At 39.2% G+C, this 27,085-nt stretch overlaps 1 protein-coding gene across 8 annotated transcripts in view; it reads right to left on the bottom strand.

Moving 5' to 3' along the window:
- Positions 1 to 27,085, bottom strand: part of PIK3R4 (phosphoinositide-3-kinase regulatory subunit 4) — a 65,705-nt gene that overhangs the window by 8,865 nt on the left and 29,755 nt on the right. For all 8 annotated transcript variants that reach the window (XM_053669346.1, XM_053669345.1, XM_037143924.2 and 5 more), the window contains 7 exons: positions 26,897 to 27,042; positions 24,655 to 24,858; positions 15,971 to 16,172; positions 13,823 to 14,010; positions 12,639 to 12,849; positions 10,652 to 10,817; positions 1,390 to 1,554 (listed from right to left, as the gene is read on the bottom strand). In XM_053669346.1, coding sequence (XP_053525321.1) covers positions 1,390 to 1,554; positions 10,652 to 10,817; positions 12,639 to 12,849; positions 13,823 to 14,010; positions 15,971 to 16,172; positions 24,655 to 24,858; positions 26,897 to 27,042 — 1,282 coding nt within the window. The remainder of the gene's footprint in view (positions 1 to 1,389; positions 1,555 to 10,651; positions 10,818 to 12,638; positions 12,850 to 13,822; positions 14,011 to 15,970; positions 16,173 to 24,654; positions 24,859 to 26,896; positions 27,043 to 27,085) is intronic.

Here is a 27,085-nt window from a genome sequence, read left to right as displayed (position 1 = left end):
AAGCCATGACCGCAGCCTACCGGACTGGATGAGGCAAACAGAAAAGGAGCCTTGGTTGGTTGTGGGGCACATGCCATGGCCGGGCCCGATGCCACCCACACCTGCTGGCACGACCTCCCGACCAAGATGGCCGGCGTGCATCTGCAGAGCAGACTAGGCTGAGAGGCACCCAACACGGACACTGAGCGTGTCCGTGTGCATGTCCTGCCAGCACCCAACATGTTTTGCCAATAGCTCTTTGTTAATTTACACAGAACTCAATACATAGCCCGCTGTATATTGCTGTCACCCTCGGCTGAAACAATTTTAAAGAAAACTGGCAGATAATGCTTTTAGTTAAAGGCCATTTACAATATGTCCTGGATAAAAGCTACCCAAATCTCTTTAGTGAATGTGTCAAAAGTAACACATATTTTTAATTGAAAAGGCAAAACAAGTAAAACATACAAACAAATAATGAAAACCTTGGTGATCCAACAAACATCTCTTTCTGCCTCAGTTATGCCAATGGCCTTGACTTATCATCCACTTAGTGATACGCATCTGCTCATTCTGCCTTCCTCCCATGGGGTCCACCGCCTCTGCCCGCTACGCCCGACTTGGCTGGCTAGCTTACATCTGGCCTCCTCTCCGCCAGGCCTTCTTTCCTATTCCCCAAAGCTGTCTCCACCTCCCTGTGACAGGGCACATGATCACACTGCACCGAAATCATCTGTTCACTGGTCCGCTTCTCCCACTAGACTGTGGTTCCTTAGAGAGCAGAACATATTAATTGTCTCGGGAATCCTGTGTGTAGCAGCATATTGGTCAGCTGAAAAATCATTCTGCTTTATCTTTGAATGTCCTACCTCATCAGTGTTTAATCTGTAGGCAATAGCGATATGTAAGTGATAAAGGAGATTCTCAAGTGCAACTAGCCAGTATTTTGTTTTTAAAGGATAAGCTAATCATCTGAAGAAAGTATATTCCATGTTCCCATAAACTTCAAAGGTTTTAATGCCAAGTGACAAACTGCTGAAAACATTTGAGTTTTCTTTAATGAAAAACATTCATATTCTCAAAATCAGCCAGCCAGAGTTCTGCTTTTACTTGAGACAGAAACTGTAACTGATAATTAGATTATTCAGACACATTCCAGACTGGGACGAGCCCCAAGTTCAAAGTTGTTCTTCTGATCTTTTGACAAACTGGCAGAAAATAAAACAAGCAGACACAGTTTTCTGAAACTAACTACATGTGGTAGATTTGAGTTGGAAACACAGCTTATTTCATGTGCTTAAAAAAAGAAATGTAATGCAATAAGCCCTAAAATGATTCGAACTACGTTGGAGAGGGAGGATTAAATTAGCTAGTACACTAAATGCAGTTTAAAAAACACAAGACAGATACCTGCTTTGTAGAGGATGAATTTTAGGAGACTTGGGAAGCTTAGAAGCCTCAATTCCAAGAAGCTGGACAGCACCGTTGTCAGACGCTACAGCCAAGTAGTGAGAACCCTGGCAGAATGTGAGGGTCTTGACACGTCCTCCAATTCGGCTATATGTAAGAATAGATCTGCACAAAAGGAAAATAAGATTGCACTTCTGAAAGGCCACAAGAGTATTATTATTGCTGTTTAAAATAAATGTCCACAGGAGATTAACAAAAACATTACTACTTTGAGGTCCATTACATCTCCCTGACCTCATTAACAAAAACAAAAACTCCCCCCAAGAGCACTGCCACAAAATTGCCTGTTCTTCTGGTATTTTCGATCTGCCATCTTCACACACGTCTCTCCCATCACAGGAAGGCTGGCCCTCCTCCTTTCCAACGGGATCTCCCATACTTGTGGTCCTGATCCAGTTCTCCCTCCACTCCTGCAGTACCTTACATCTACTCACACACCCTTCATGACTCTCTGATCCCTCAGATGCAGCCTGGGCACAGCAGGGAAACCACTGGCATGGAAGCAAGGAAGCAGAGCTGAGTCCACTACTGCCGACCTATATGATCTTGGTCAAGCCACCTAACCTCCTCTGTGTATCTCAGTTCACTCAACTACAAAATAAGGACTACCCAGACCTAACTGGGACACAGTGAAACTCAAACTATCAAACATTCATAAATGCTAAATATCATTGTAATAGTCAGTCTCTGCCACAGACATGCTGACCTCTCAAGCTGTCCTCCTTCCTTATTTCACGTCCAAAGTTGTGAACATCTGACTCACACAGGGCCGCTCCCATTACTACCAACTCCCTCCTTCACTACCAGGCACTGAGGCTGCACACTCGCCCTTCCAAGGAGCTGCACTCTAAAAGGTCACAAGCCCCTAATCACCAAATTTATTAATCTCTATATTTTGTAATTTTGTTTTACTATACAAGTTAATACATATTAAATGTATAAAGATTACTGAAATACAGAAAATAACATAGAAAAGTAAAAACAATTACAATTCTACCACCCAGAGAAAAACAATATTTTGTTATACATCCTTTCCATTATAACTCTGCATATTTGCTTTTCAAATACAAAACTGCATTTTATATTTTTAATTAATCACGTCTCTCTAGTTTACTTTTTCTTAACATCAGCTTGGCTGAGATACAATTCACATACCATAAAGTACAACTTTTAAAGTGTGCAATTCAGTAATTTTTTAGTATATTAAGAGAATTCTGCATATATCATTAGTATCTAATTCCAGAATATTTTCGTCATTCCTAAGAAACCCCAAAGAAAGCCACCTCACACCCACTAGCAGTCACTCCCTTTCCCCCCTTAAATTTTCTATGAATTTGCCTATTTTTAATATTTCACATAAATACAATCATGCATTATGTGGCCTTTTATGGTTTTTGTTTTATTTTTTAAGATTTTATTTCTTTTTAGAGAGAGGGGAGGGGGAAAGAAAGGGAAAGTAACACTGATGCGAGAGAGAAAAATCGATCAGCTGCCTCTCGCACGTGCCCAGACAGGGGCCAAACGTGCAATCCAGGCACGTGCCCTGGTGGGGAATTGAACCTTCAACCTCTGCTTTGCAGGATGGTGTCCAACCAACTGACCCACACTGGCCAGGGCCATTATGTGGCCATTTATACCTGGCTGCTTTCATTTAGACTGTTTTCAAAGGTTCATCCATTTTTTATGGCCAAATTATTATTCCTTTGTATATATCACATTTTGTTTATCCATTCATCAGCTGATGAACATTTGTGTAGCTTCCACTTTTAGCTACTATGAATAATGCTACCATAAACATTTATGTGTAAATCTTCCTGTGGATATATGTCTCAAACCAGTACCTACAAGGGCTCACCAGTTTGGCAGACAAATAGAGAGAGCCAGGGATAGGTAATGGGAGAGACAAATGCCAGTGTGCTCAGTCCCTCTCATTTGTTCTCATTCTCTCTCCCCCTCTTCCCTAACCCCTTCTCTCTTCAGTATGTCTGTTCCCTGCTCCCTCCTCTGTACTATTTTGTCATATAAATTACATATTTACATAAGCTCATGAAGGCTTATAATTTTTCTTTATAGGCCACCTTTTAAATTAGCAGGTAAAAAGAGTTGCAAAAAATAATTTATACTGCATTTGTTATACCTATAGCAATGCTGTTTATTTCTTCACGTGGATTCAAGGTGCCGTCTTGTGTCCTGTCCTTACGGCACAAGCTCCTTTTAGAAAAAACCTGCTAGCAGTAAATTCTGTTTTATTTACCTTGGAATGTCTTCACTTCTTTCTCTCTTTTTCCAGATTAAAAAAAAGTTGACAGTTTTTTTCTTTCAATACTTTGAATATACAATCCCACTAACATCCAGTTTCCATCATTACTGATGAAATGTCAGCTGTTAACCTTATTGAAGATCTCTTGTATATGATGAATCACTTTTCTCTCATTGTTTTCAAGATTCTTTCTTTGTCTTTAAATGGTTTGCTTATCATGTGTCTGGTGTGTTTCTCTTCGATTTTTATCCTACCTGGATTTCACTGAGCTTCTTAGATATGCATGTTAATATTTCCCATCAATCCTGGGGAGTTGTAAGCCGTATTTCTTCAAATAGTCTTTCTGTTCCTTTTTCTCTTTCTTTGCCTTTTGGGACTCCTATTATATGTATGTTGGTACACTTGATAGTATTCCACAGGTCTTTGAGGCAGTGTTCATCTTTCTTAACTCTTTTTTAGTTTTTGTGCCTCTGACTAGATAATGTCAACTAATCTATCTTGAAATTTCTCACCAGTAGAAATCTGCTATGAAGCCTCTTGAGTGAATTTTTCATTTCAGTTATACTTTTCAAATACAGATTTTCTATTTCTCATTTCTATCTCCTCATGGATATTATCTATATGGTGAGACATTTTTCTCACACTTTCAATTCCTAATACAAAGTTTCTTCTACTTCTTTGAACATATTTTAATAGCTAACTTAAATTCTTTATGTAGTAAACCCAATGTCTGGAATGATAAGGTACAGTTTCTACTGACTGCCTTTTTCCCCCTGTGTATAGGCCATACTTTCCTCTTTCTTTGCTTCACTTGTAAATTTTTTGTTCAAAATTGGACATTCTAATTAACATGTATCAAGTTTGGAAATAAAATTCCAATGCTGTTGCAATTTACTTTGTGCCTTCCCTGTACTAAGTATATATAATGCCTGTATTCTTTCTAATGTGTGCACTCTGAAGTCTTTGTTCAGACAGCTCAGTTGTCAGCTACTGACTGGACAACTTTTCTTTGCATGCCTTGAACTGAGGGTTCCTTTGTGGAGGCTGTGTCTGTGTTGTGGCACAACTTGAACAACGCCGTTCACAACTCTGCCTTAACCCTCATTTCTCGCTTGCACAGAGTCTCAAGATCAACCTGAAGTGAGAATTCAGGGTCTTCTCGGTTCTTTCTCAGGCATGTGCACAACTTTGCATGTGCAAGTGGCCTTTCAGACAACCATGAATAACATCAATATTTCAAAGGCCCCTATGCATCTCATCCCTCGTTCTTCCCTTTAGATTTTTTGTGAGCCTCTTGTTAGCTACAACTGGTAATGCCACCTCAAGCAGATACAACGTTAAATGAAAAGCACTGATAATTTCAACAAATGTCCTGTGTATGGAGTTTTTCTCAAAAAACAAGGCACAGGTCAGATTAAAAAAAAAAAAGATATACCCAGAAAATGGAGGTTTTCAGCCAGCTGTTGAAAAGGTCAAATAGTGACAATTCCTTGGAAATGGGACTTTCGGGGACTTCCGAGGACTTATAACCCCTTGAGTAGCTACTAAGCTGCTTGTTTTTATGGCTATTATAGTTGTGGAACTGTTAGTTTTCAAAAGCTACTGTAGAGGGGATAAAATTTAGGACCACATGACTCGCTGTTCTGAGAATCAGCTATTTTCCTTAAATAACATTCTGGATTGATGCAGGACTTTAGTTAATTTACAGACTTCTGAAAAAGTTGATTTTGGTTTGTTCTGGAGGAGGAGATTTTTAGAAGTCCTTACTGTAATTCCAAAAACAGAAACCTTACATGCTCTTCTTAAACCTACATTTATTTCCACAATATCAATTTTATACTTGCATAGTAACTTATTTGTCTAATTTCACTGCTAAACCTTTAGTTTGACTCTAATTTTCTACTATTATAAAGAAAGGCAATCTCAACAGCCTTAAAACTAAATCTCTGAGTTTGTTCTTAGTTATTTCCTTAGGATATGGACTCATAAAGGGTTATGATATATACTGGCAAAAAGCCCTCAGGGAAGATGAATGCATTTCAACTATGTTCCACCAAAGGCACTGCATGAGCATGCTCAAAACTTCACTAGGTTTTCATGCTACTTGGCTTTTTGACTGCATTACAGAGCTCCCTGTAAGTCCTTTTCTTACAGCTCTTTGTTGCAGTCTAATGTAACATAAATGGCTGCTTCTCTCTCCTTTTCTAACCCCTCTTTTCCCATTCTCCAAGTTCAATTTCCTAAGACTCAGATCTCAGGCCTTCACAGGTCTTTATAACCCTTTGTATTCCCTTTTTTCCATGGTAGTCGTACAACACAAAAACTTCACCTTTAAGCACTAGCAGTGACTCTAAAATATGTAACCTTAAAACCCATTAACTTTCTTGCACACCTCTCAATTGTTTCAATTCTTCATTGGGCCAAAACTCCAGTTAAATATTTTACCATCAAATTCAGTAAGTACCAAATGCATCAATCTCCCTAAAACTGAGAAGCTAAATGAGTCAAAAAATAAGGCAGAAGAAGCATATATGGAAAATATAATCTAGAATACAATAAACTATTAAGTTAAAAAATCTATGTGAAAGTTAAATAGCAATTTTTCAAGAAGCAGTCTTTACAGGACAAACAGTATAACTCAAAACAAAGAAGAAAATGGCAGAGCCGAGATCCAGGTGACTTAAGTCACCAATCATAATTCAATTAGAATATTATGAGTGGGAACTGGGTAGTCAGTCGGCCAACATAACACATGAGGGAAAAGCCTCAGTAACATTTCCTAAGGAAACACAGTTTTACTGCTCTATCCCAGCCACCTGCTGTTTCCCACTTGGTTCTGGCAATAATAATGGCCTCCTCCCCCCTCATCAGTTCATGAAGGCATGTGATACAAGCAACACATTCTGTTCCCTTCCCCTCTTTCCCACCCTGGACCTGGAACAAAGCACCTTCAAGCCAAGGTCTATCGCACTGAACAGCGAGAACAGGTGTGAATGGCAGATCAAGAGAGCAGATGCATCCAGGGGAAATACAATCTCCTAATCATCATGCAAACTTCAACTGTACAGTCAGCTAAGTCACCACATTTCCTGGGAAAGCACTGTCTGAAATGTGACACTTAGATACCACTGTGTAAAATACGACGCTGGCTCTGTGACAAAAACCCTTTGGGAATTACCAAGTGAGGTTGTGCATAGCTAACAGATGATTCCATGCTCTTACTTGAGAGGTTTACTCATATCAATTAAATTTATCCCCCTAAATAAAAGATACAATGAATGCAAATGGTGATGACAATAACAAAGACCATTTGGGAAGTAATTATCAGAAGAGATGTTTAAAATACTTTTAAAAACGCTCATCATGGTGGGGAAAATACTTTTTTAACAGCTGTAAGGGAGGGAGGAGGCAGGAACTGTCTGTGGAGGAGCACGAGTAGAACATTCTGCTGTGGTGCTTTTGTTCTGCACCTTTAGAGCAGTTTAAGTCACACGGGGGTACTTGTTAAAACCCACGGAGTGCTTCACTTAACACCCTTGTGCTTCCTAACATGACACTGAGCCCCATTTAACGATGCGCATGCTGGGTTTTAGGGAGGTGTACTAATGTCTACACCTTACTTGAAATACATTTTTAAAAGATGAACTGATAGGAAATTACTAATCGTGGAATCTGTGTGACAAGTCTACGGATGTTCACTGTCAGATTCTTTCAACTTTTCGTATAGGTTTGAAAATTTCACAATAAAATGCTCAAAAAATTGCTACACAGAACCAGGATTCTTTTAACATTTTCTGATTTATGTTCTGACCAATGCAATGCCAAAAGAGAATGAATATGGAAACAATAATTAATCATGATAAAATCCAGAGTTCTTAAAAAAAACAAACAAAAAACTGTACCTGACTAGTAAGGAGTAACTTTTAGTTATCAAAGTTATTTGATTATTTTGTGGTAAATTATGGTCAATGACATGATAACAAGAAAAGTGCCAAAGATTTTCCACATCATTTTGGGTACATGAGATTCCATTTTAATTTCTACTGGTTTTCTTTTCAGACCCAGACCAAACTAGGCACAGAATATGAATGTGGCAAAGTTGACGGAAATAGGGGAACTGGGGGAACAGCTGGGGTGGCCAACAGACTATCATGTAAGGACGTAACTATAAAGTAGTAGAAATCTAAAATACTTCTTATAGTCACACTTACCAAAATCACATCATGTAAATGGCAATGGAAAAAATACAGTAAAAAACTAAGCTACTATCAGACAAGCAACAGCCAGCCTCAGTGAGCTACAAGCCCTCATACCTCTTGCTGATTGGCCCCAGGCCTGGCACAAGTAGCAGCCATCTCAGACTGCTTTATAGCCCAGGCAGGGTGGCCCCGGGCAGAACGCATGTGGAAGCCCGGGGCCACCGGGCTGGCCACATTAGCTGACCTTGGCCTACACCACCCAGGAAACCCCAGAACGTGCACACCCAGTGGACAGCTATAGACCATGTTAGAGCACCACCATCCTGGCCCCACACAGCTAATTTTCCATGGAGCGGGGAGGCCGGTGCTCAACGGTCACAATCAGTCCTTGCAACTGACTGGCCTGGGTAAATTTCTCCCACTGGCCTGCCAACAGCAATCAGAGCCCAACTACTAGAAGAGGGTATACTCAGCCAACATTAAGGGCACACCTACTACATTAGGACACACTAACAAAACACAGAGCCAAAGCAGCTCTACCTAATACATAGAAGCAAACACAGAGAGGCTACCAAAATGAGGAGACAAACATGGCCCAAATGAAGGAACAGATCAAAACTCCAGAAAAAGAGCTAAATGAAATGGAGATAAGCAATCTCTCAGAAGCAGAGTTCAAAACACTGGTTATAATGATGCTCAAAGAACTTAGTGAGGACCTCAACAGCATAAAAAAGATCCAGGCAGACATGAAGGATACACTAATTGAAATAAAGAACAATTTACAGGGAAACAATAGGAGAGTGGATAAAGCCAAGAATCAAATCAATGATTTGGAACATAAGGAAGCAAAAAACAACCAATCAGAACAACAGGAAAAAAAAGAATCCAAAAAAATGAGAAGAGTGTAAGCAGTGTGATACAACTTTAGAGGTGCAACATTTGCATGATAGGGGTGTCAGACGGAGAAGAGAAAGACTTAGAAATTGAAAATCTATTTGAAAAAATGAAAGAAAATTTCCCTAATTTGGTGAAGGAGATAGACATGCAAGTCCAGGAAGCACAGAGTCCCAAATGAGATGGATGCAAAGAGGCCCACTCCAAGACACATAATTAAAATGCCAAAAGTTAAAAATAGAGAATCTTAAAAGTAGCAAAAGAAAATAAATTAGTTACCTACAGGGGAGTTTCCATAAGACTGCTAGGTGATTTCTCAAAAGAAACTTTGCAGGCTAGAAGGGATTGGCAAGAAATACTGAAAAGTCATGAGAAGCAGGGACCTACAGCCAAGATTGCTCTACCCAGCAAAACTATCAGTGAGAATCAGAGGGCAGATATAGACCTTCCTGGATTAAGAAAAAACTAAAGCAGTTCATCATCACTAAACCATTATGATATGAAATGTTAAGGGACTTATTTAAGAAAAAATCAAAACTATGAACAATAAAATGGCAATAAATATATATCAATAATTTAATCTAAAAAATAAACTAAGCAAGTATGAAGAACAGAGACAGAACCATGGATACAGAGTATGCATTTTGATGGTTGCCAGATGGAACAAAGTGTTAGGGAATGGGGGAAGAGGCAAGTGGACTAAGAAGTACAAACAGGTAGTTACAGAGTAGTCATGGGGATGTGAAGTACAGTATGTGAAGTACAGGAAGTGGAGTACCCAAAGAACTTATATGCATGACCATGGACATGAACAACAGTGTGGGGATTGCCTGAGGGAGTGGGGGGTCCTAGGTGGTAGGAGGGCAAGGGTGGAAAAATTGGGACAATTGCAATTTTTGACTGTTTTGGCATAATCATTAAAATGTGATTTTTAAAAAAGAAAAAATAAACAATAAATAACAGAAAAAAAGCACATCGTGCATATTTAAAGATTTTGGCATTTCAAGTCATAAATTATCTCTACTTCGACCATAACAGTGAAGTCATGGGAGTATGTGTTTTCCTTGTCTAGCTAGCCATTCCACCATTTTCTGACTTTTTTCTTGTTCATACTCCATCTAATATACTCAACAAATCGAGTTGGCTCTACTATCAAAGGATACCCAGAATCTGATCATTTCCCAATACCCCCAGCCCTTGCTTGAATTATACTGTACAGGCCTAACAGCTTCTGTCCAGTCCCTCCTCAGTCTGTTCTCAACAATCTAATTCAGATCATGCTTCTCCTCTGCTTGGAACCCTCCTCAGACTCCCCACTGCCCTCAGAGTCAAAGCCCAAGTCCTTTACAGCAGCCTGCAAGGCCCTGTATAACCTGGCTCTTCCTGTCCCTCTCGTCACTCTGCTCCAGCCACACAGACCTTCCTGTGGTTCCTCAAACACGCTAAACATCTTCCTGCCTCAGGGCCTTTGAAATCCTGTTTCCTCTGCCTGGAAGGCTTTTTCCCGAGATACCCACGTGGTTCTCTTCTTCACCTGTTTCAGGTCTTTCCTCAAATGACAGTCTCTCTGTAAGGTATTCTCTCACCAACCTACTTAAAATTCTCCCCTACCCCACCCATACTGCATTCCCTCTCTTTCCTGCTGTACTTTTATAACATTTGGCCACCTAACATACTGTATGTTTTACTTATACTGTTTATTTTCCATCACCTGCCACATAAAAGATGTTTTTGTCCAATTATCATTGCTAGATCCCTGGCACCTGAGACAATGTCTATCACACACAATGTGAACAACCAATAATGCGTTAACCCAACGAATGAATGGACTCTCCGAAGCATATTTCACCTGGTAGTAGTTGTCTTCCCCTCCATCTTTTGACTGTTCCAGATTTTCACTGTACCATCATTTGAACATGTTGCAAAGAGTGAGTGTTCATCAGAGACTCGAATTCGATTCACAGCAGATTTGTGCTCATGAAGATGTGCAACCAGTAGCCCTTTAGGACGCCACCCTAAGAAAAAGCAAAGGAGTGTACCTTTATAAATACAATCTTTCCCTCCCCCCTCCTGTAACCAACAACCAGCATGAGAATAATAATAAGAATTAAATGAAAAGTACCAACAGACAGCCAACACAGAGTGGTTTACTAGACCACGAAAGATACTATTATCTACCAGGACAACCAAGACTATCTACCAGGACAACCAAGACAGCAATTAAGTGTTGCTCAAATAGCTTTAGAAAGACCTGAGTCCTTCTCCAGTGTTTGAGAAGACACAACGGTCACTTGCTACCCAGAAAAAAACTGACTACCTGCTCAGTAGCCGGAGGTAACGACTGTCCCGACCTGGAGGAAACTGGATGCTCGGAAGGCAGCCTGGGCCTGAAAGTCTCAAAGACCCAGATCTTCTATTTTACAACAAAATAGAAGGCTATGCTGAAGACCATACCATATTAGGAGTTAGTGCTGTGCCTACTTAAGTAATTGTAATGTCATTTTAGGATGAAATTATTTTTTTACCAAGAAAAATAACTGAAACCAACACTATTTCCAAACCTGGCTTTACTGTAAGATAAAAAATACAATGTTTCCCACTGGATTTCTAGCCCACATGTTTGGGAAGAACAGCTGCACATGATTTTTAGGGAGGATATGCTGGATTTGAAAATGATCAGAAACACTTTGTCATGAAGTCTAGATAATCTCCCAGGCTAGGCCGAACACTTCCCTCTAGAGAAAATCAATTTCACACAACCACTCAAGTGTGGAAAGAAAAAAATTGAGAGCCCCACAGTCGCTGCACAATTCTTGAACCACAAAACTTGACACCTTTTCTGTGATTACTATATAAGATGCGTAGCTCCACTTCCGTAAAATGCCATTTAAAAAAGATTCTATCATAAAAAAGATAGTTCACAGTCAACTTTTTTTTAAAGCAGGATTGGTAAATAATACTGAAGTATATTACAGAAACAACTTAAATATTCGAGGATATTTATTTTGATAAGAAAATTTCTATGACCTGACATGTCACTTACTACTTAACAATGTTTTCTAAATCTTTAAATAGTTTGTCTTCACACGCATGCTCCCTGAGTTCACAACAGAAGCCCATGGAAATTCACATAATTTTTAAATCTCTACACATAAGCACATGATGCATTTCTCCTCAGTTTTCAAGATGAATTTTTATTATTAACATCTGTACATAGGAACTCATTAAAATGTTCTCCACAATCTGCCGATCTAGTATCAAAGACCAGCTCTACCACATCAAACCGGGCAAGTCTGTCGACACAGCTGAGCCACACTTTCATCTGCAATATCTCTAAATTTCTTTTAAATCTTCTCAGAATATAGGAGTGTTTCCCCAAAATCTTAATGTGGATAACTGTTGAATGGTAGGGATACTAGTGATATTGTTCTCTTTTCAAAGTATCCATAATTTTCTAGTTGTTTTTACTATTTTTGAAAAGGAAATTATGTTAACCCCTCCGATGTTAAAAGTTGAGGTTTACGCCAAGAACCCCGATGACGCCCACTGAGAAAGCGGCACGGCACTGACGCTGGCAGGCAGACGCTTACGTGACAGGTGAGGAAAGTGGGCCACAGACAGGGTACCGTCGTAAGTGGTCGAATAAACGAGACACTACCAGTTGCCCCTACAGCTAAGAAGATCCAAACTCCACAAACAATGACGTCCCCCACTAGGCTTCCAAAGCAACGGTTTGTTCTTACCCCCTCTGCCTGGCAGTTAACTATCAGTGCCCAGAATGAGATTCTAGGCTTTGGCGGGGGCTGAAATCCAGCTCCCCAGCCGCGGCACGTTACCGGGTGGTGGTGGTTTACTCTCCCACTCGGCGTTTTCCATCATCTGCTTGGCTATCCGCTCAGCGTTACACTGCTCCCGCTTTTGCTGGATGAGCTGCTGCAGCTCCGTTTTACAAGTTGTGATCCGAATCTGGTAGGTGGATGGTAAGATTGTGCTACTTAAAACCTGTACTGCTGGTTTTCTACTTTGGACATTTGTCACTTCTGGAACCTGTAAAACAAACAGAATTACAGGTATTTATGTCATAAGCAAAGTATATTTGATAACAACCTATATGCCCTTTATTCATTATATCAGCTTTAAAGTCCTTATTAATGTACCAATTTTTAAAATCCACTTAAATCCATGTTTTCCATGAAAACCTAGCTAAGATGAAGTTTAACCACAAATATTACATTTCCAAACTTCTCCGTTAAAAAAAAAAAATCAGCCCTGGCTGGTGTAGCACAGTGGATTGAACGCAGGCCTGCGAACCACAGGATCACAGTTCAATTCCCAGTCAGGGCACATGCCTGGGTTGCAGGCTGGTTCCCTACAGGCCAGTTCCCAGCAGGGGACGCACAAAAGGCAACCACACACTGATGTTTCTCTTCTTCTCTCCTTCCCTTCCCCTCTAAAGATAAATAAATAAAATCTAAAAAAAATCAGTGCAGCAGTAACATTAAACAAAAATCCTCATTAAGTAAAAAGAAGAAATAGAATTTTATCAGTTTGTTCAGTTAATATTTTTATTTAAAATAAGACTGGCTAGGGAAGAGTTACCTTCAATTATAAACTTACTTCACATACATCAAAATCAGCATGACATTTTCATACATGGCTAACTTGGGCCTTTTCTTCCCAGAAGTATTTTTGTTATTTTACAGATATAACTATGTTATATTAGAGGAAGAACACAAGGAGACTTAAAGGGTTCACTGCAGACTAATTATAACCACAGTTCATAACGGTGTCTTCAATTCATAATTTCAGATCACTTTAGTAATGAGGGCTCTAAAACAAGACTTCTCTGGTGCTTTCAATACCTCGATTTCCTCTTGGCTATCAAGTTAAACATACACCTGTCTTAAAAAGAAACATCATCTCCTGGAGGACAAGTCACTATATTGACACAAAGCCTTGAAACATCCCAAATAGAATGGGACAGAAAGACAAAAGGAGGACTATGGCCTGAGGACAGTACCTGCGGAGAAGTTGACAAGGGGACACCAATGCCCGCGGAGGACTCAGAACGAGGAGGCTTCCCAGTCTGAATCGCCTCCTGGTCACTCGCTTTAGGCAGAGCCTGTGGGATGTTCGGTGGTTCCAGTGACCCAAACATGCTTTTCCATTCTTCATTTACATTTGAGTCTTGTTTCACATGTTTTCTAGCTATGAAAACAGATTCAGAATAGATTGGAGGAAGCCTCTAAAACCAGTATGTGCTTTCATTCCTTTTTCTTTTTTATTTTGGTGGGGAGGACAGCAATGGACTTCCCATCCTATTTGTCCTTTATGGTCTCTAATTTATTTATATTTCTGTAACAACCCATTAACTCTCACTTCATCCCTAGGGCAGAGGGAACAGATGCACTTTCAATGGTGTTAATAATTACACTTAATTGCTTCCTAGCTTCCCAAGGCTAGCTCATTTCAAGTAACCACTTCATCTGAAGAACCAATAATAAAAAATTTTCCAGTGCCATTGACCACACTGCTAAATATTACCTATTTCTAGTATCAGTTACTTAGGAAAACAAAGTAAAAACAGAAGAAATTAAAAAATCAGTTGATATACAGCTACCTCCTGACATAAACAGATGAGAAATCCTTTTTTAAATCGTTGTCTGATTACAAAAGGTATATAAAGTAACACAGTTCTAGCATTACCAAAATATTACATGAATTACCCCTGTAAGTTTGTATACCTCATAGCTATATAGTTTAATAATACACTGCCATATTATTCTACAAAAATAACTTGCTTTTTCTCCTATTTAACTAAATATGTTGAATATTTATTTCACCATTCCCCTATGAATGAATACTTCAATTATTTCCTTTTCCCCTGCCCTGAGAACACTATCATACATATTTCTTCACATGCACGTCAGTTTTTCTTAGGAGAAATTTCCAGAAGTGAGAGTCAAAGAGCAGACGTCTCTTCTAACAAGAATACGTTCAATTTATAATCTCACCTACTGTGTGTGAAATGCGTTTCCGCACACCCTGCTGACACTAGACATCATCAGTCTCTGCTCTGGCACAAAGGCAGAGACTGGCACGCCACTGTTTTAATTCACATTTCTTTATTTACCTGTCCAAACACAGGCATTTCTATTCTAGCAATTATATGTTCAAGCCCTTCACTATTTTTCCTGTGGGGGTGCATTTTTCTTATTAATCTGTGAGTGCTTTATGTATTATGGATGCAAACCACTGATAGTCATAAATACTTTATCTCAAATCTGGCAGTTAGAGGTCTACTTTGAACATAATTTATCAGCTGATACTTGAACAGAGGGATTTTTAAAGTCATGTACTCAGAAGTGAGTGCATCCCCAAAAAGGGTTAAGAGAAAAAGACGAGATCTTGAAAACCCTCATACAACCAATGTCACTGTTACCGCTACAAGAGCTGATAGTTCTAAATCTCCAGGCTTCAAACGGTTAAGGCTGCTCTGGTCTCCACTCCCTTGTAGTTATTTCATTAATAACAAGACTATTTCTTTCAGTTCTCTGGGCATGACTTAATAATAACAAACTAGAAAACAAAATCTCATTTTATACAGACTGTTGGCTTCGGGTTAGAGTTCCAAGGATTAAAAATTAGAGCCCTGGCTGGGTAGCTCAGTTGGTTGGAGCGTCATCCAGATTCACTAAGGTTGCAGGTTCGATCCCGGGTCAGGGCACATACAATAAATCAACCAATGAAAGCATAAGTAAGTGTAGCAATAAATCAATGTTTTGGTTTTTTCTCTCTCTCCAAAATCAACGAAATTTTAAAAATCATTAAAAAGGATGAAAAATAGAATTTCATCTTCAACCATACACCTCCACAGAGGCAATACTTTTATTACAAGAGCTTTTATTACAAGGGCTTTGGAGTCAGGCTTTGATTTGAATCCTGATTCTGACACACACACACAGCCATGATTTTGGCAGGTACTTAATTTAACTGTTATTTCACTTCCTCACTTTTCCTCCCCCAAATCTCCCTGCTACATAATGGAGTCACTCACTGTATGAAAGTTCTGTATCTGAGATATGTGACTAAAAGCTAAAAGCAGGTTTATGGAATAACTAACAATACTAATAATATGTGCTGAACACACACACACAAACGCACTGACCCCGCTTGTCATCTGGTTCCTGTTTGGTTCTGACAAGATCGACTTGTCTCCCGGTTATGCCCAGGGCTGCCAGGTCAATGACACCTTTCTGACTGCTGTCATGGAGATGGCTCTGGTCCACTATGTTCGCCTTCGCCTTGTTAGATTTCATCATGAAGTCTTTCAACGCCAACAGTTTGTCTTCCTCTTCCTCCGTCATTCCCTAAGACCACATAAAACCACACGTTACAGACTATTTTTGCAAACAGTGACAATAGCCCTCGGAATGACTCACAACCGAAAGGTCAGACCACCCAATTTAAAATTCTAAGAGTCGGCCCAGTGAAATGAAGCAACAGCAAGAGAAAAGGAAACTGTCGATACAGAGCAACATCCCGCAACTCCTGTCTGCCAGCGCGCACTCTCTCCAGGGGGGCACTTTCTGCACTGTATCATGATTTACATTTTAACTTCTTTTCTAAATTGGAGCCCTGGAGTATAAGTCATCTTTGATATCTCCAAAGAACTGAATGCCTAGTATCTAGCAGACCTTTAATATATAACTAAATAAATAAACATTTCATACTACTTCCACCTTGCTCCTGGAAGTGTTGAGAATATTACATGAGACATTGTGTGGGGAAGCACTTTCAGATACAGAGAACATTCTACACACCTCTGGGATTCAAGACACGGTGGCTGAACTGCAAAGGTGAGCGACACACCCACCAGCATTTCAGACTACATCTATGACTGGAGTCAGACCGTCTAGGTTCAAATCTCAGCTCCATCACTTACTATCCATTACTTGTGACCTTGCACAAGATACTCAATTCCTATGCACCCCTGCTTATCTATAAAATAAAGATAATTGCTAGCACCCATCTAACAAAATTATTATGAATATTTTTACAGATTAATCTACCAAAGACACTTAGAATACTTGAAACTGTCTAACAGCTAATAAATACTAAATAATTAATTCAATGTGCAACTTCAGTATTCAGATAAATGGAACTATTCTGTATGTTCTTGTTAACTTTCCAGCTATACACAGAATCCTCAAGAATGTTTTTATTATGCAAATAAAAAATTAACAAAATGGAAATGGAAATTCCCAAGGTGTCAATCTAGAATCCCAGTAGAGTTTAAGGCAATACTCACAATCCGCAGTCATAATAAGACAAAAAACCCTAGAAAGTTAGAAAGCTAAGAAATAATAAAATTGCATTAAAGTATAATAATCATGGAGAGAACCTTGACTTTTTTAATAACCTGAAATTGTTTATTTTTAACTTCTCCTCAAAAATCTGCCTAAAGTAGACAGTTTTTTCGCTACAGCAAGAGTTCCACTCTTTTTCTTCGTCTCCGGTTTAGTTCACGAGAGAGGGAGCTCTGTTTTAGACCACAGGAGGGCAGGCCATTGTAAGGGCCATTAAAAGGACCGACCCACTGACATGCCACAACATGGAGACGCCTTAAAATTATTTTGCTAAGATGCCCTGGCCAGGTGGCTCAGTTGGTTGGAGCATCGTCCCATACACCAAAAGGTTGTGGGTTTGGTTCCTGGTCAAGGCACATAGCTAGGTTGTGGGTCCGATCCCAGGTCTCAGCATAAATGGATTTCTTTCTCACATCAACATTTCTCTTTCTCTCGCCCCCCACCACTCTTCTTCTCTAAAATCAATAAACATAGCCTTGGGAAAAGATAAAATATATGCGTATGTGTGTGTGTGTATAAATATATTTTTTAAGAGAAAGAAGCCAGACACAAAAGGCCATATATTGTATGATTCCATTCACATGAAATATCCAAAATAGGCAAATTTGTAGAGACAGAAAGTAAATTTAGTGGTTTCTAGGGGGTAGAAGGAGAAGTAAATGGGGAATGATTGCTAACAGGCATGGGGTTTCTTTTGGGGATGATGAAAATGTTCTGAAATTAGATAGTTGTAAGGGTTTCACAACTCTGTAAACACACTAAAAACCACTGAATTGTACCTCAATAAAATATGTTAGGAGTGCACAATTTTTAAAAATTTGACAAGAACACTATCAAAAAGAAAAACTGAAGGACAAACTATTCATGAACCTACCTACATGCAAAAAATTCAATAAAGTATCAATAAATTAGATCCAGACTATTTAAAAATGCACTGTATATAATACTTATATTACTTTATATTATATATTATATATTTATATTTATCATTTTACATTTATACATTTTATAATAAAAATGTACTTAAATATAAATATAGTTGTGTTTAGCCCCAAAATCCAGGAATAAAACATTACTATCACAGGAAAATCAATCAGTGTAATTCACATTATCAGAATGGAAGAGAAAAAACATACAATGATCTCAACAGATAAAGAAAAGACATCTGATAAAAACTAACATTCTTCTGTAATAATCCTCCTGGCAAACCAGAAATGAAAGGATTTCCTTAATATGATAAAAAGATTGTATTTAAAAAAATTAGTAAACGTCACCCAAAATGGTACAATGTTGAGAGTTTTCCCAGTGAGAAAGAAAATAAGACAAGGATGCCCTATTACTAATTCCACTTAACACTATACTGAAGATCCTGGTTATTTAAATAAGGCAAGGAAAATAAAGTATTTAGATTGGAAAAATATATAATACTGTTACGATTCACACACAATATAACTGTGAGTGTACAAATTCAAAAGAAACATACAAGCAAGTTATTAGAAATGATAATTACGTTTTACAAGGTTGCTGGATACAAGATCGGTATAAATATTTTTTCCATATATCAGCTACAAAAATAGTGTTCAAATATATCAATTATAACAGCATTAAAAATCAAACACCCCAAACATTTATAATAAAAGATATATAAAACTCTACAAAGTAAACCATAAAACTTCACTGAGATAAAGAATAGCTAATTAAATGAAGACACACACACACACAGCATGTTCATCAACCAGAAGACTCAATATTGTCAATTTTCTCCCACAGGTTCCAATGCCATTTCAATCAATATACCAACATTTTTTTCTAAAGTGAAGGCAATCTTGAAAAATAATAAACTGGGAGATTTTGCTCTAACCAGAGATCAAGTCTAACATAATGCAATACTATGTAAGTCCCTAAACATACCCAAGATTTCTGCTTCTGGCCATGATGTAGTAAGAGACTAGATTTACTACCCCACTTTAAATGACTTTAAAACTGACAAAAAAAAAAAATATGAAACAATACTTTCCAGGCACTGGAAAATACGCAGCACAGGACTGTGATCTCCAAAATAAAGATGAGTCCTACAATTCCCCCAGCATACTCTCCAGAAGGTTACCAGGCCATGGGACAAGGAGGGAAAACTCAAGCAGAGTTGAGTAGAACAGAGTTCAAGGTGAGGTGCCCAGAACTGGATCAGAGAACGGATCTGGCAGAGCGGAAGGGCTGCAGAGGTGTCTGTCTCCCCGAGGCGTTGACTTAGTGCGGGCGTACCTCGTTCACTGCACTTCGCGGACAGCATTTTTCACAAACTGAAGGGCTGCGGCGATCCTGTGTCAACACGTTTACTGGTGCCATTTTTCCAACAGCGTTTGCTCACTGCATGTCTCTGTGTCACAGTTTGGTAATTCTCACAACATTCCAAACTTTTTCATTACTGTATTTGTTATAATGATCTGTTGTCAATAATTTTTGATGTTACTAATGTAACTGCTTTGGGGTGCCACAAGCCTTGACCACAAAGAATGGCAAACTGAATGGATAAAGGTTGTGTGTTCTGAGTGTTCCACCAACCTGATGTTCCTGTCTCTCTCCCTCTCCTCGGGCCGCCCTATTCCCTGAGGCAAACAATATTGAAATTTGGCCAATTGATAACCCTACAAATGGCCCCTAGGTGTTCAAGTGAAAGGAAGAGACTCATGGCTCTCACTTGAAATCAAAAGCTAAAAATGATTAAGCTTTAGGGAGGAAGACGTGTCCAAAGCTGAGATGGGCGAAAGTCAAGCCTTTTGTGCCAAGCAGCCAGGGTATGAATGCACAGAAAAGTTTTTGAAGGAAATTAAAGTGCTACTCCAGTGAACACACAAATGATAACAAAGTAAAAGAATCTTATTGCTGATATGGAGGAAGTTTCACTGGTCTAGACAGAAGATCAAACCGCCACAACATTACCTTAAACTGAAGTCTAATCCGGAGTAAGGCTCTAACTCTCTTCATTTCTGTGAAGGCTGACAGAAGTGTGGAACCCGCGGGAGGAAGGTTTGAAACTAGCAGAGATTGGTTAATGAGGTTTAAGGAAAGAAGCTGTCACCATAACATAAAAATGCAAGGTGCTAATAATGTAGGAGCTGCAGCAGGTAACCCGGAAAATCTGGCTAAGATAATTAATGAAGGTGGCTACACTAAACAATACATTTTCAATGTAGATGAGACAGCCTTCTATTGGAAGAAGATGCCATCTAGATAGAGCTTTCAGAGCTAGAGAAGAGAAGTCACTATTTCACTTTAAAGCTTCACAGGACAGGCTGACTCTCTCCTTAGGGGCTAATGCCGCTGGTGACTTTAAATTGAAGCCAGTGCTCATTTCCCTTCCGAAAACCCTCAGGCCCTGAAGAATCATGCTAAATCTACTCTGCCTGTGTCTGTGGAAGGAACAGCAAAGCCTAATGACATCTGCCACAGGTAGTGATTCCTCTGGCAGATTTAGGCTAAGTCAATGGAAAACCTTCTGGAAAGATTTCACCATTCTAGACGCCATTAAAAACACATGTCACTCATGGGAAGAGGTCAAAATATCAACAGCAGGAAGTAATGCAGAGGTGGTGGAAACGGCAAGAGAACTAGAAGTAGAGCCTGAAGATGTGACTGAATTACTGAAATTTCATGATAAGACTTTAATGAATCAGAAGTTGCTTCTCATGGATGGATGAGCAAGTAAAGTGGTTTCTTAAGACGAAATCTACTCCTGGTGAAGATGCTGTGAAGATCGTTGAAATGACAACAAAGGATTTGGAATGTTACATAAACTTAGTTGATAAAGCAGCAGCAGGGTATGAAAGGACTGACTCCAATTTTGAAAGAACTTCTACTGTGGGTAAAACACTATCAAACAGCATCACAGGCCACAGAGAAATCATTTGTGAAAGGAAGAGTCAACTGCTGTGACAAACCTCACTGTTGTCTTATTTTAAGAAATGGCCACGGCCAACCCCAACCTTCAGCAACCACTACCCTCATCAGTCAGCAGCCATCAACATCGAGACAAGACCCTCCACCAGCAAAAAAAATGACATCTCACGGAAGGCTCTAATACTAATGCTTAGCATTTTTTAGCAATGAAGCATTTTTTTAATTAAGGTATATACAAGTACATTTTTTAGACATCATGCTATCACACAGTTAATAGATTACAATGTAAACAAATTTTGTATGTACTGGGAAACCAAAAATCTTGTGAGACTAGTTTTATTACAACATTTGCTTTATTGCAATGGCCTGATGGAACCCACAGTGTCTCCAACGGATACGCCTCTGCTAAACAACTTATGTTTGAGAGAAAATGACCTGAGGTCAGGAAGAGCAACGAGAAAGCAGTGAGCCAAACAATCCCTAGATCTCACCGAGGAGTGACAGCCGTTCACGTTCCCACCAGCCAATGAGAAAAGACCTCTTACTACACAAAACAGCATGTCCTCAGAAGTCCTTAGTATTTGGACTAAACTGGCCATTAACTGAAGGTTGCTCTGAATCAGAGCTAACAAAGCTTAAAGGCAAGGCTTAAAAGGATCAAATTGACTCTAAGTAACTCAACTGTGCAACGGAACAAACCTAATTCTATCTGAAGTTCAGCACCCAACGACATAAATTTCCCACCTGCAGGGAAACAAAGAAACTGGGTGGCTAAGGGTCAGAGATTAGAGGAGAACTTACAAATTATGTATCTTCTTATACCTTTCCAATGTTCCGCCTCGTATATATACTATACAGTCAAAATGTATTAGAATAACAATCATTAAAAAGTTTAAAATGTAAAGTATCTGTCACTTTTAAAGTAAGGAGCGAACTCACTCTGTATTCTGTATTAGTGCCCGATCAAACGGACAGGAATAGAACTGGGCGCTCTTGCAGACGCGATCTGCCTGAAACAGCCCGCCATGTGTCATCTCCAGATGCTGAGTCCTACTGAAAATCTGCAGCACAGACGGATTCCAGCTCCCATGTGGGGAATATTCCAAAAGTGTATTTAAGTCTATTATCTGGAACTCTGAACATATTTTCCCATGGAAACAATGGCAGGCTGGTCTAGAAAGACCTATTTTACCCATGCTATAGCTTAAGTATAGTTCTGTAGAGAAGAGCACTGTAGAAAAAAAAAGTTAAAAAAGAATTCTATAGGAGTGTTCAGAATTCCCACTTCTGGAGGCTATAAACATGTCATTTCCCTCCGCAGCCCTGGCATTAGGAAGGACTCAATTCTACTAGTAACCCGGAGAAACTCAGCTGGTACAAGGACCACAAAGACGTGAAGGCAGAGAGAAGACTGGCAGGAGGCTGGAAGAGATGAGCTGCACGAGACGTCTTCCTAAGCCCACACAAAACCCACTCAAGCTTCTCCGCCTCCGCTCCCTGCCCTTTGTTTCCTCTGTGAAGCCAGATGGCGCGGTGGAGGAGCATGGGCTCTGGAGTGAGACAGGTTTACGTTTAAAACTCAGCTTCGAAACTTCGAGTTGTGTGAACATAGTCATCGAGTTGGCCACCTCATTGATTCTTAGCTTCCCTATCAACAAAATGGGGACAACATCTGTTGTTCAAGCTCTTTTTAAGAACACACAGAAACTATAGACAGTGCCAACTACAGTGGGAGACTCACAGGTCCTCAAAAAATGAAAGCTAGAGTTTTTCTGCTGTTACTTCTTCTGAGGATCTCTGAGATTCTGGCTGCTCCTCCTTCTGCTAGCAGCCCCTGTCCCTTGAAACAGAGTACCCACCCTTAGGAGTCTCCTAAAACCATTATTAACAGGGAAAAAAAAAAGGAGATTACATGTTCCTCTTTCCCCACTCATGCAAATGAGGGAATAAATGAATAAATGACAGACGAACACCTCGAGCAAACATGCAGAGGAACAGAAGTCAGTGAGTTTCAGCGATCTCATCGTGGAGGCTGGCACTGAGGGAGCAGCAACGGTGGGAGGGGGAGAACAGCAAGCAGCAGCAAGGCTACGGAAACTGCTCCTTCCCTCGCTGTCCTTTCGCCCACGCCAGCGGCAAAACCTACACCCAGAGCAAGAAGAAAAGCAAGAGCAAGAGGCAACAGTGGCTCCACGAAGGAACTAATGACTTACAATGAAAAGGAAATTTCAGTACAGAGGCTTTTAATATACAGGATTTGCAGGAGAGAAATACAAAGAATCACAGCATCCAAGCCCAAAGAAATATCTAAATTGGGGTGGTTTCCATTGCATGCTAGAATTTTTGTGTTAAGAATTACTTAGGAGAAACAACAGAAAAATATGATTCACTATCCAATTTTCCCTATTTTGCTTTCTAAAATATAGAATACATCTACCACAAGACCCAAGGTTAAAAGAAAACCCAAAGAAAGAGCTCTTTAACAATTCAAGTCATATCAAATTAAGGCTCCTAATATACAGAAAAAAGAACCTCTGGCCTGGGAGAAACACTCAGAGGCAGCCGTAGCCTCCGGCAAAATTTAGACCTACAAGGACCAAAATGGTTACTGACGGGCCTCCCACAGGCCACTGTTCACATGTTCAATCACTCAGACCAACGCCTAGACATCAAACTGTACCGGACATCAGTGACAAGTACAATAAATGAAAAGACTGACATCCCAAAACTAATCAAATTCTCTCTTGCATCTGAAGCATTTTCTTATCATCTTTTCTCATTAGACAAGATATGAGTGACAAGCATTCTCTTAACCAAAACACAGTGCAGACTTAAAGCCAGTCATTAAGATTCTCTCTCAGAATTCGTTTTATGACTCATGGAGCAGTTATTCAAAAATTGTATTCTTTATTTCTAATCATTTTTTTCCTATCTTGAAATCTCTAGGTTCCACCCATCCCTCTTAAAACAGGATGCTGAATCTAGACTTAATATTTGTAAAGAGGCCCTACTAATACCAAGTATAACACACAGATTACTTCATAGTTCTCACAAGATTTGTTAATTGATCCAAATTCAAAGGCATTTAAGACAGAGCAGTAAACTGCCGGTCTGTTCAATTTAAGATGCATTACCAATCCCAGTTACAGCAGGTGTTTGCATGCAGTGAGAACTCTCTGAATTTGAACTGAAATAAACCAGGAATTTGAGGGATTGTATCTGTGCTTTGTAATGTTTCTTCTAATTAAATTTCACTATGTTTTTAGTGAAATATGAAAATGAAACAAGATCATTACTTAAATCTAAGCTTATACCTACTCTGTCCCTCATTTATATAGCCAGTAATCACCAAAGAAACTTATTAGGTCTCCCATGATTCCTTATATTTAGTTCAACTCAATGACTTCTCATCATCCTAGTAGCTCCTAGAATCCAAAGCAAATGCATAAAACAGTTGCCAGACTTATTTACTTCCTTGGTCTGATGCAACCTAAGCAACCAAAAATATCTGTAATAGCTAAATGGATGCTTTAGCGTTTTTATGAAATGCGCATTTAGATGTAAGATTTCAGGAAGGTGATACAACCTGGGAGAGCAACTTCTTCAGAAGCTGTGCAATGGCGGGATCCTCGGGTGGAGGGCAATCAGGAAGAGACCCATTTCGTTTCTTCTGACGCATGTGCAGATGTCTGAACAAGCTAGTAATATCTTTAGACCTCAAAGCATAATCAAATATAGAACGACTTACTGGCTCTTTTAAAACACTGAGTAGAACAAGTTTTTTTTCAATCTGTAGCAGAAAAATAAGAAGAATCAGCCAAAAATACAACACTTTTACAGTTACTTTCACATTCTATACAACCTGTGCAAAGCTAACATAGGTATTTATTTTCTATGAAAATGTAAGATAGGAACATCTGCAATTTTCGCTCAGAAGAAAAAAAGAACACTAGTGACCTTTACAGAGCTAAAGTGTTTCTTCTTTTTATTGTTAGCATCTGAGTACACATCTGTGCCCATGATATTGGAAGACTAGTAATAAATATCTAGACTAGAATGATTGGAAAACGAAAAAGATTCTTCTAGATCCCAAAATGTCAGAAGACTTCCTAGGTCTAAAAAGTGCCTGCAGTTCCCAGGTCTAACACCAAGAAGTACTGATCCTGAAAAGCTGCTCAGTAGTCACGGGGCTTCCCTTCAGCCACCAGGATTTCCCAGTAGCTTCAACTACTTCTAAAAAAACACTGCTCTCTCCACAGAGTTCATAAAACCCTTCTTTTTATTATCCCCAAGAATACTCTCCTTGTCAATGCATTTGTAATAAAAAGGATGAACACTACTAAGAGCAATCAAGAGGACTTTCTTTAGATATATTTAACTATCTGGTGAGTTGGCCAGTGGAAACCGGCACACAAGGGTATCTTTTGTCTAAATCAAACCGTAGAAAGGTATGATTTATGAAACACATGGGTAAACACATGATATTGGCCTTGCAAAATATAAAGCAGTAATAAAAACAAAAGAAATTACAAAGAATTTATGAGAAAACAGAATGGTATAGATTTCTAACATACCACTTACATGTCAGATTTATAATAAATCATAATTAAAAGTTATTACAAAAATGCATGTGATTCTTAAATCCCAGAGACATTTCACATTGTGTCATAAAAACATTTTCTAAACAAACTTCTAAATAGTATAAGTCACAGGTAGCAAACACAAGGCCCTCCACCTTGTTTTATCCGGCCCAGCAGCAGCATTGAGCTCTCACTTAACTGTTAAGGAGCAGTTATGATTATATTGTCCTAAAATTACACTCGGCCGTTTGAAGGCAACTGTGAGGCTGACGTGGTCCCAAGTGAAAATGATTTTGGCACCCTGGAATAAGTGGTCAAAAGTAGCAGGAATTTCTAGACCTCATTCTCAAGGAAACTAATAAACTTCAAAAAAGGGGACATATTTTCTAGTAATATTACCCATCTTTCACGTCTAAATAGTTCTTCGAATAAAAATAAAAAATTCTACAAACTATAAAGAATGATGATCCCCAAAAATGGATGACTCCATGGGGACAAGTAAGAGCTGAAGGGACAGGCAAATCCTCCTCATTTCCAGAGAAGAACCAAGGTCGCTTTCTCCAAGAAAAGGGACGCTACACGGGATATGTAAGTAGCAGAAAGCCAGAAACATGAATTTGCAAAAGATAAACACAGTTTTAGTAAAAAATAGTATACTTCAGGATGTTTTAACAGCCAGAACTATCTATCAACAGTGCACTCAATTTAAATACCTATTTTGATAGTCAGCTGTCTAGCAAGATAAAAGGTATAAACACTGACAAACCAGGTAACTGCCTTGTGCAAAGCAAAGACCCAGAGTTCCTCATCAAATGCTATTCTGCTAGGTGGGAGAGGGGTTGTCATCATTAGATTGAAAAAGAAAACCAGAACCAAATAGTGGCCCCCAAAACAAGCATTTGAAAAAGGCTTTTTATAATTTATTATAAACACTCACTTGGACTGAAATGTTATACTTTAAAAAATAAAAGCAGAGGTCCATTAATAATCATTTCTGCTGTATTTCTCTTGAAGAGCTTTACATTTCACATACGAAAATAAACTATGAACCACTGGGTGCTATATTATGCATTACATGATACATAACATAATAATCTCCTGAACTTTTCTCGCCTTCAAAAGTGTCTGTTCCGTTAACTAGCTTGAAAGAGCTAGCTCTAGCCCAATTTAAATAAAAAAGGGAAGCTCTAAACTTTTTTTTTAACGCAGTTTGGAGGGAGGACTGATTCCGAGTTGAAACAAGCGTACCTGTATTATTGGTTGAGTAATATAGGGGTCCAGGTAAGGCATCAGCTTACAGTACACGTCAGCTGTGCTTATCTGATGAGCTACCACCGTGATGAACCCCACAGCACCATAGCGTATCCACAGATTGGGGTGGCACAGGAAAGGGGCTGGGGAAGGGAAACGAGGAACGGATTAAACCGTGTTCACAAA

This window comes from Artibeus jamaicensis, unplaced genomic scaffold, assembly GCF_021234435.1.
Source record: "Artibeus jamaicensis isolate MK-2021 breed Jamaican fruit bat unplaced genomic scaffold, CSHL_Jam_final contig_519, whole genome shotgun sequence".
Classification (NCBI taxonomy): domain Eukaryota; kingdom Metazoa; phylum Chordata; class Mammalia; order Chiroptera; family Phyllostomidae; genus Artibeus; species Artibeus jamaicensis.
This window is presented reverse-complemented; position numbering and strand designations above follow the sequence as displayed.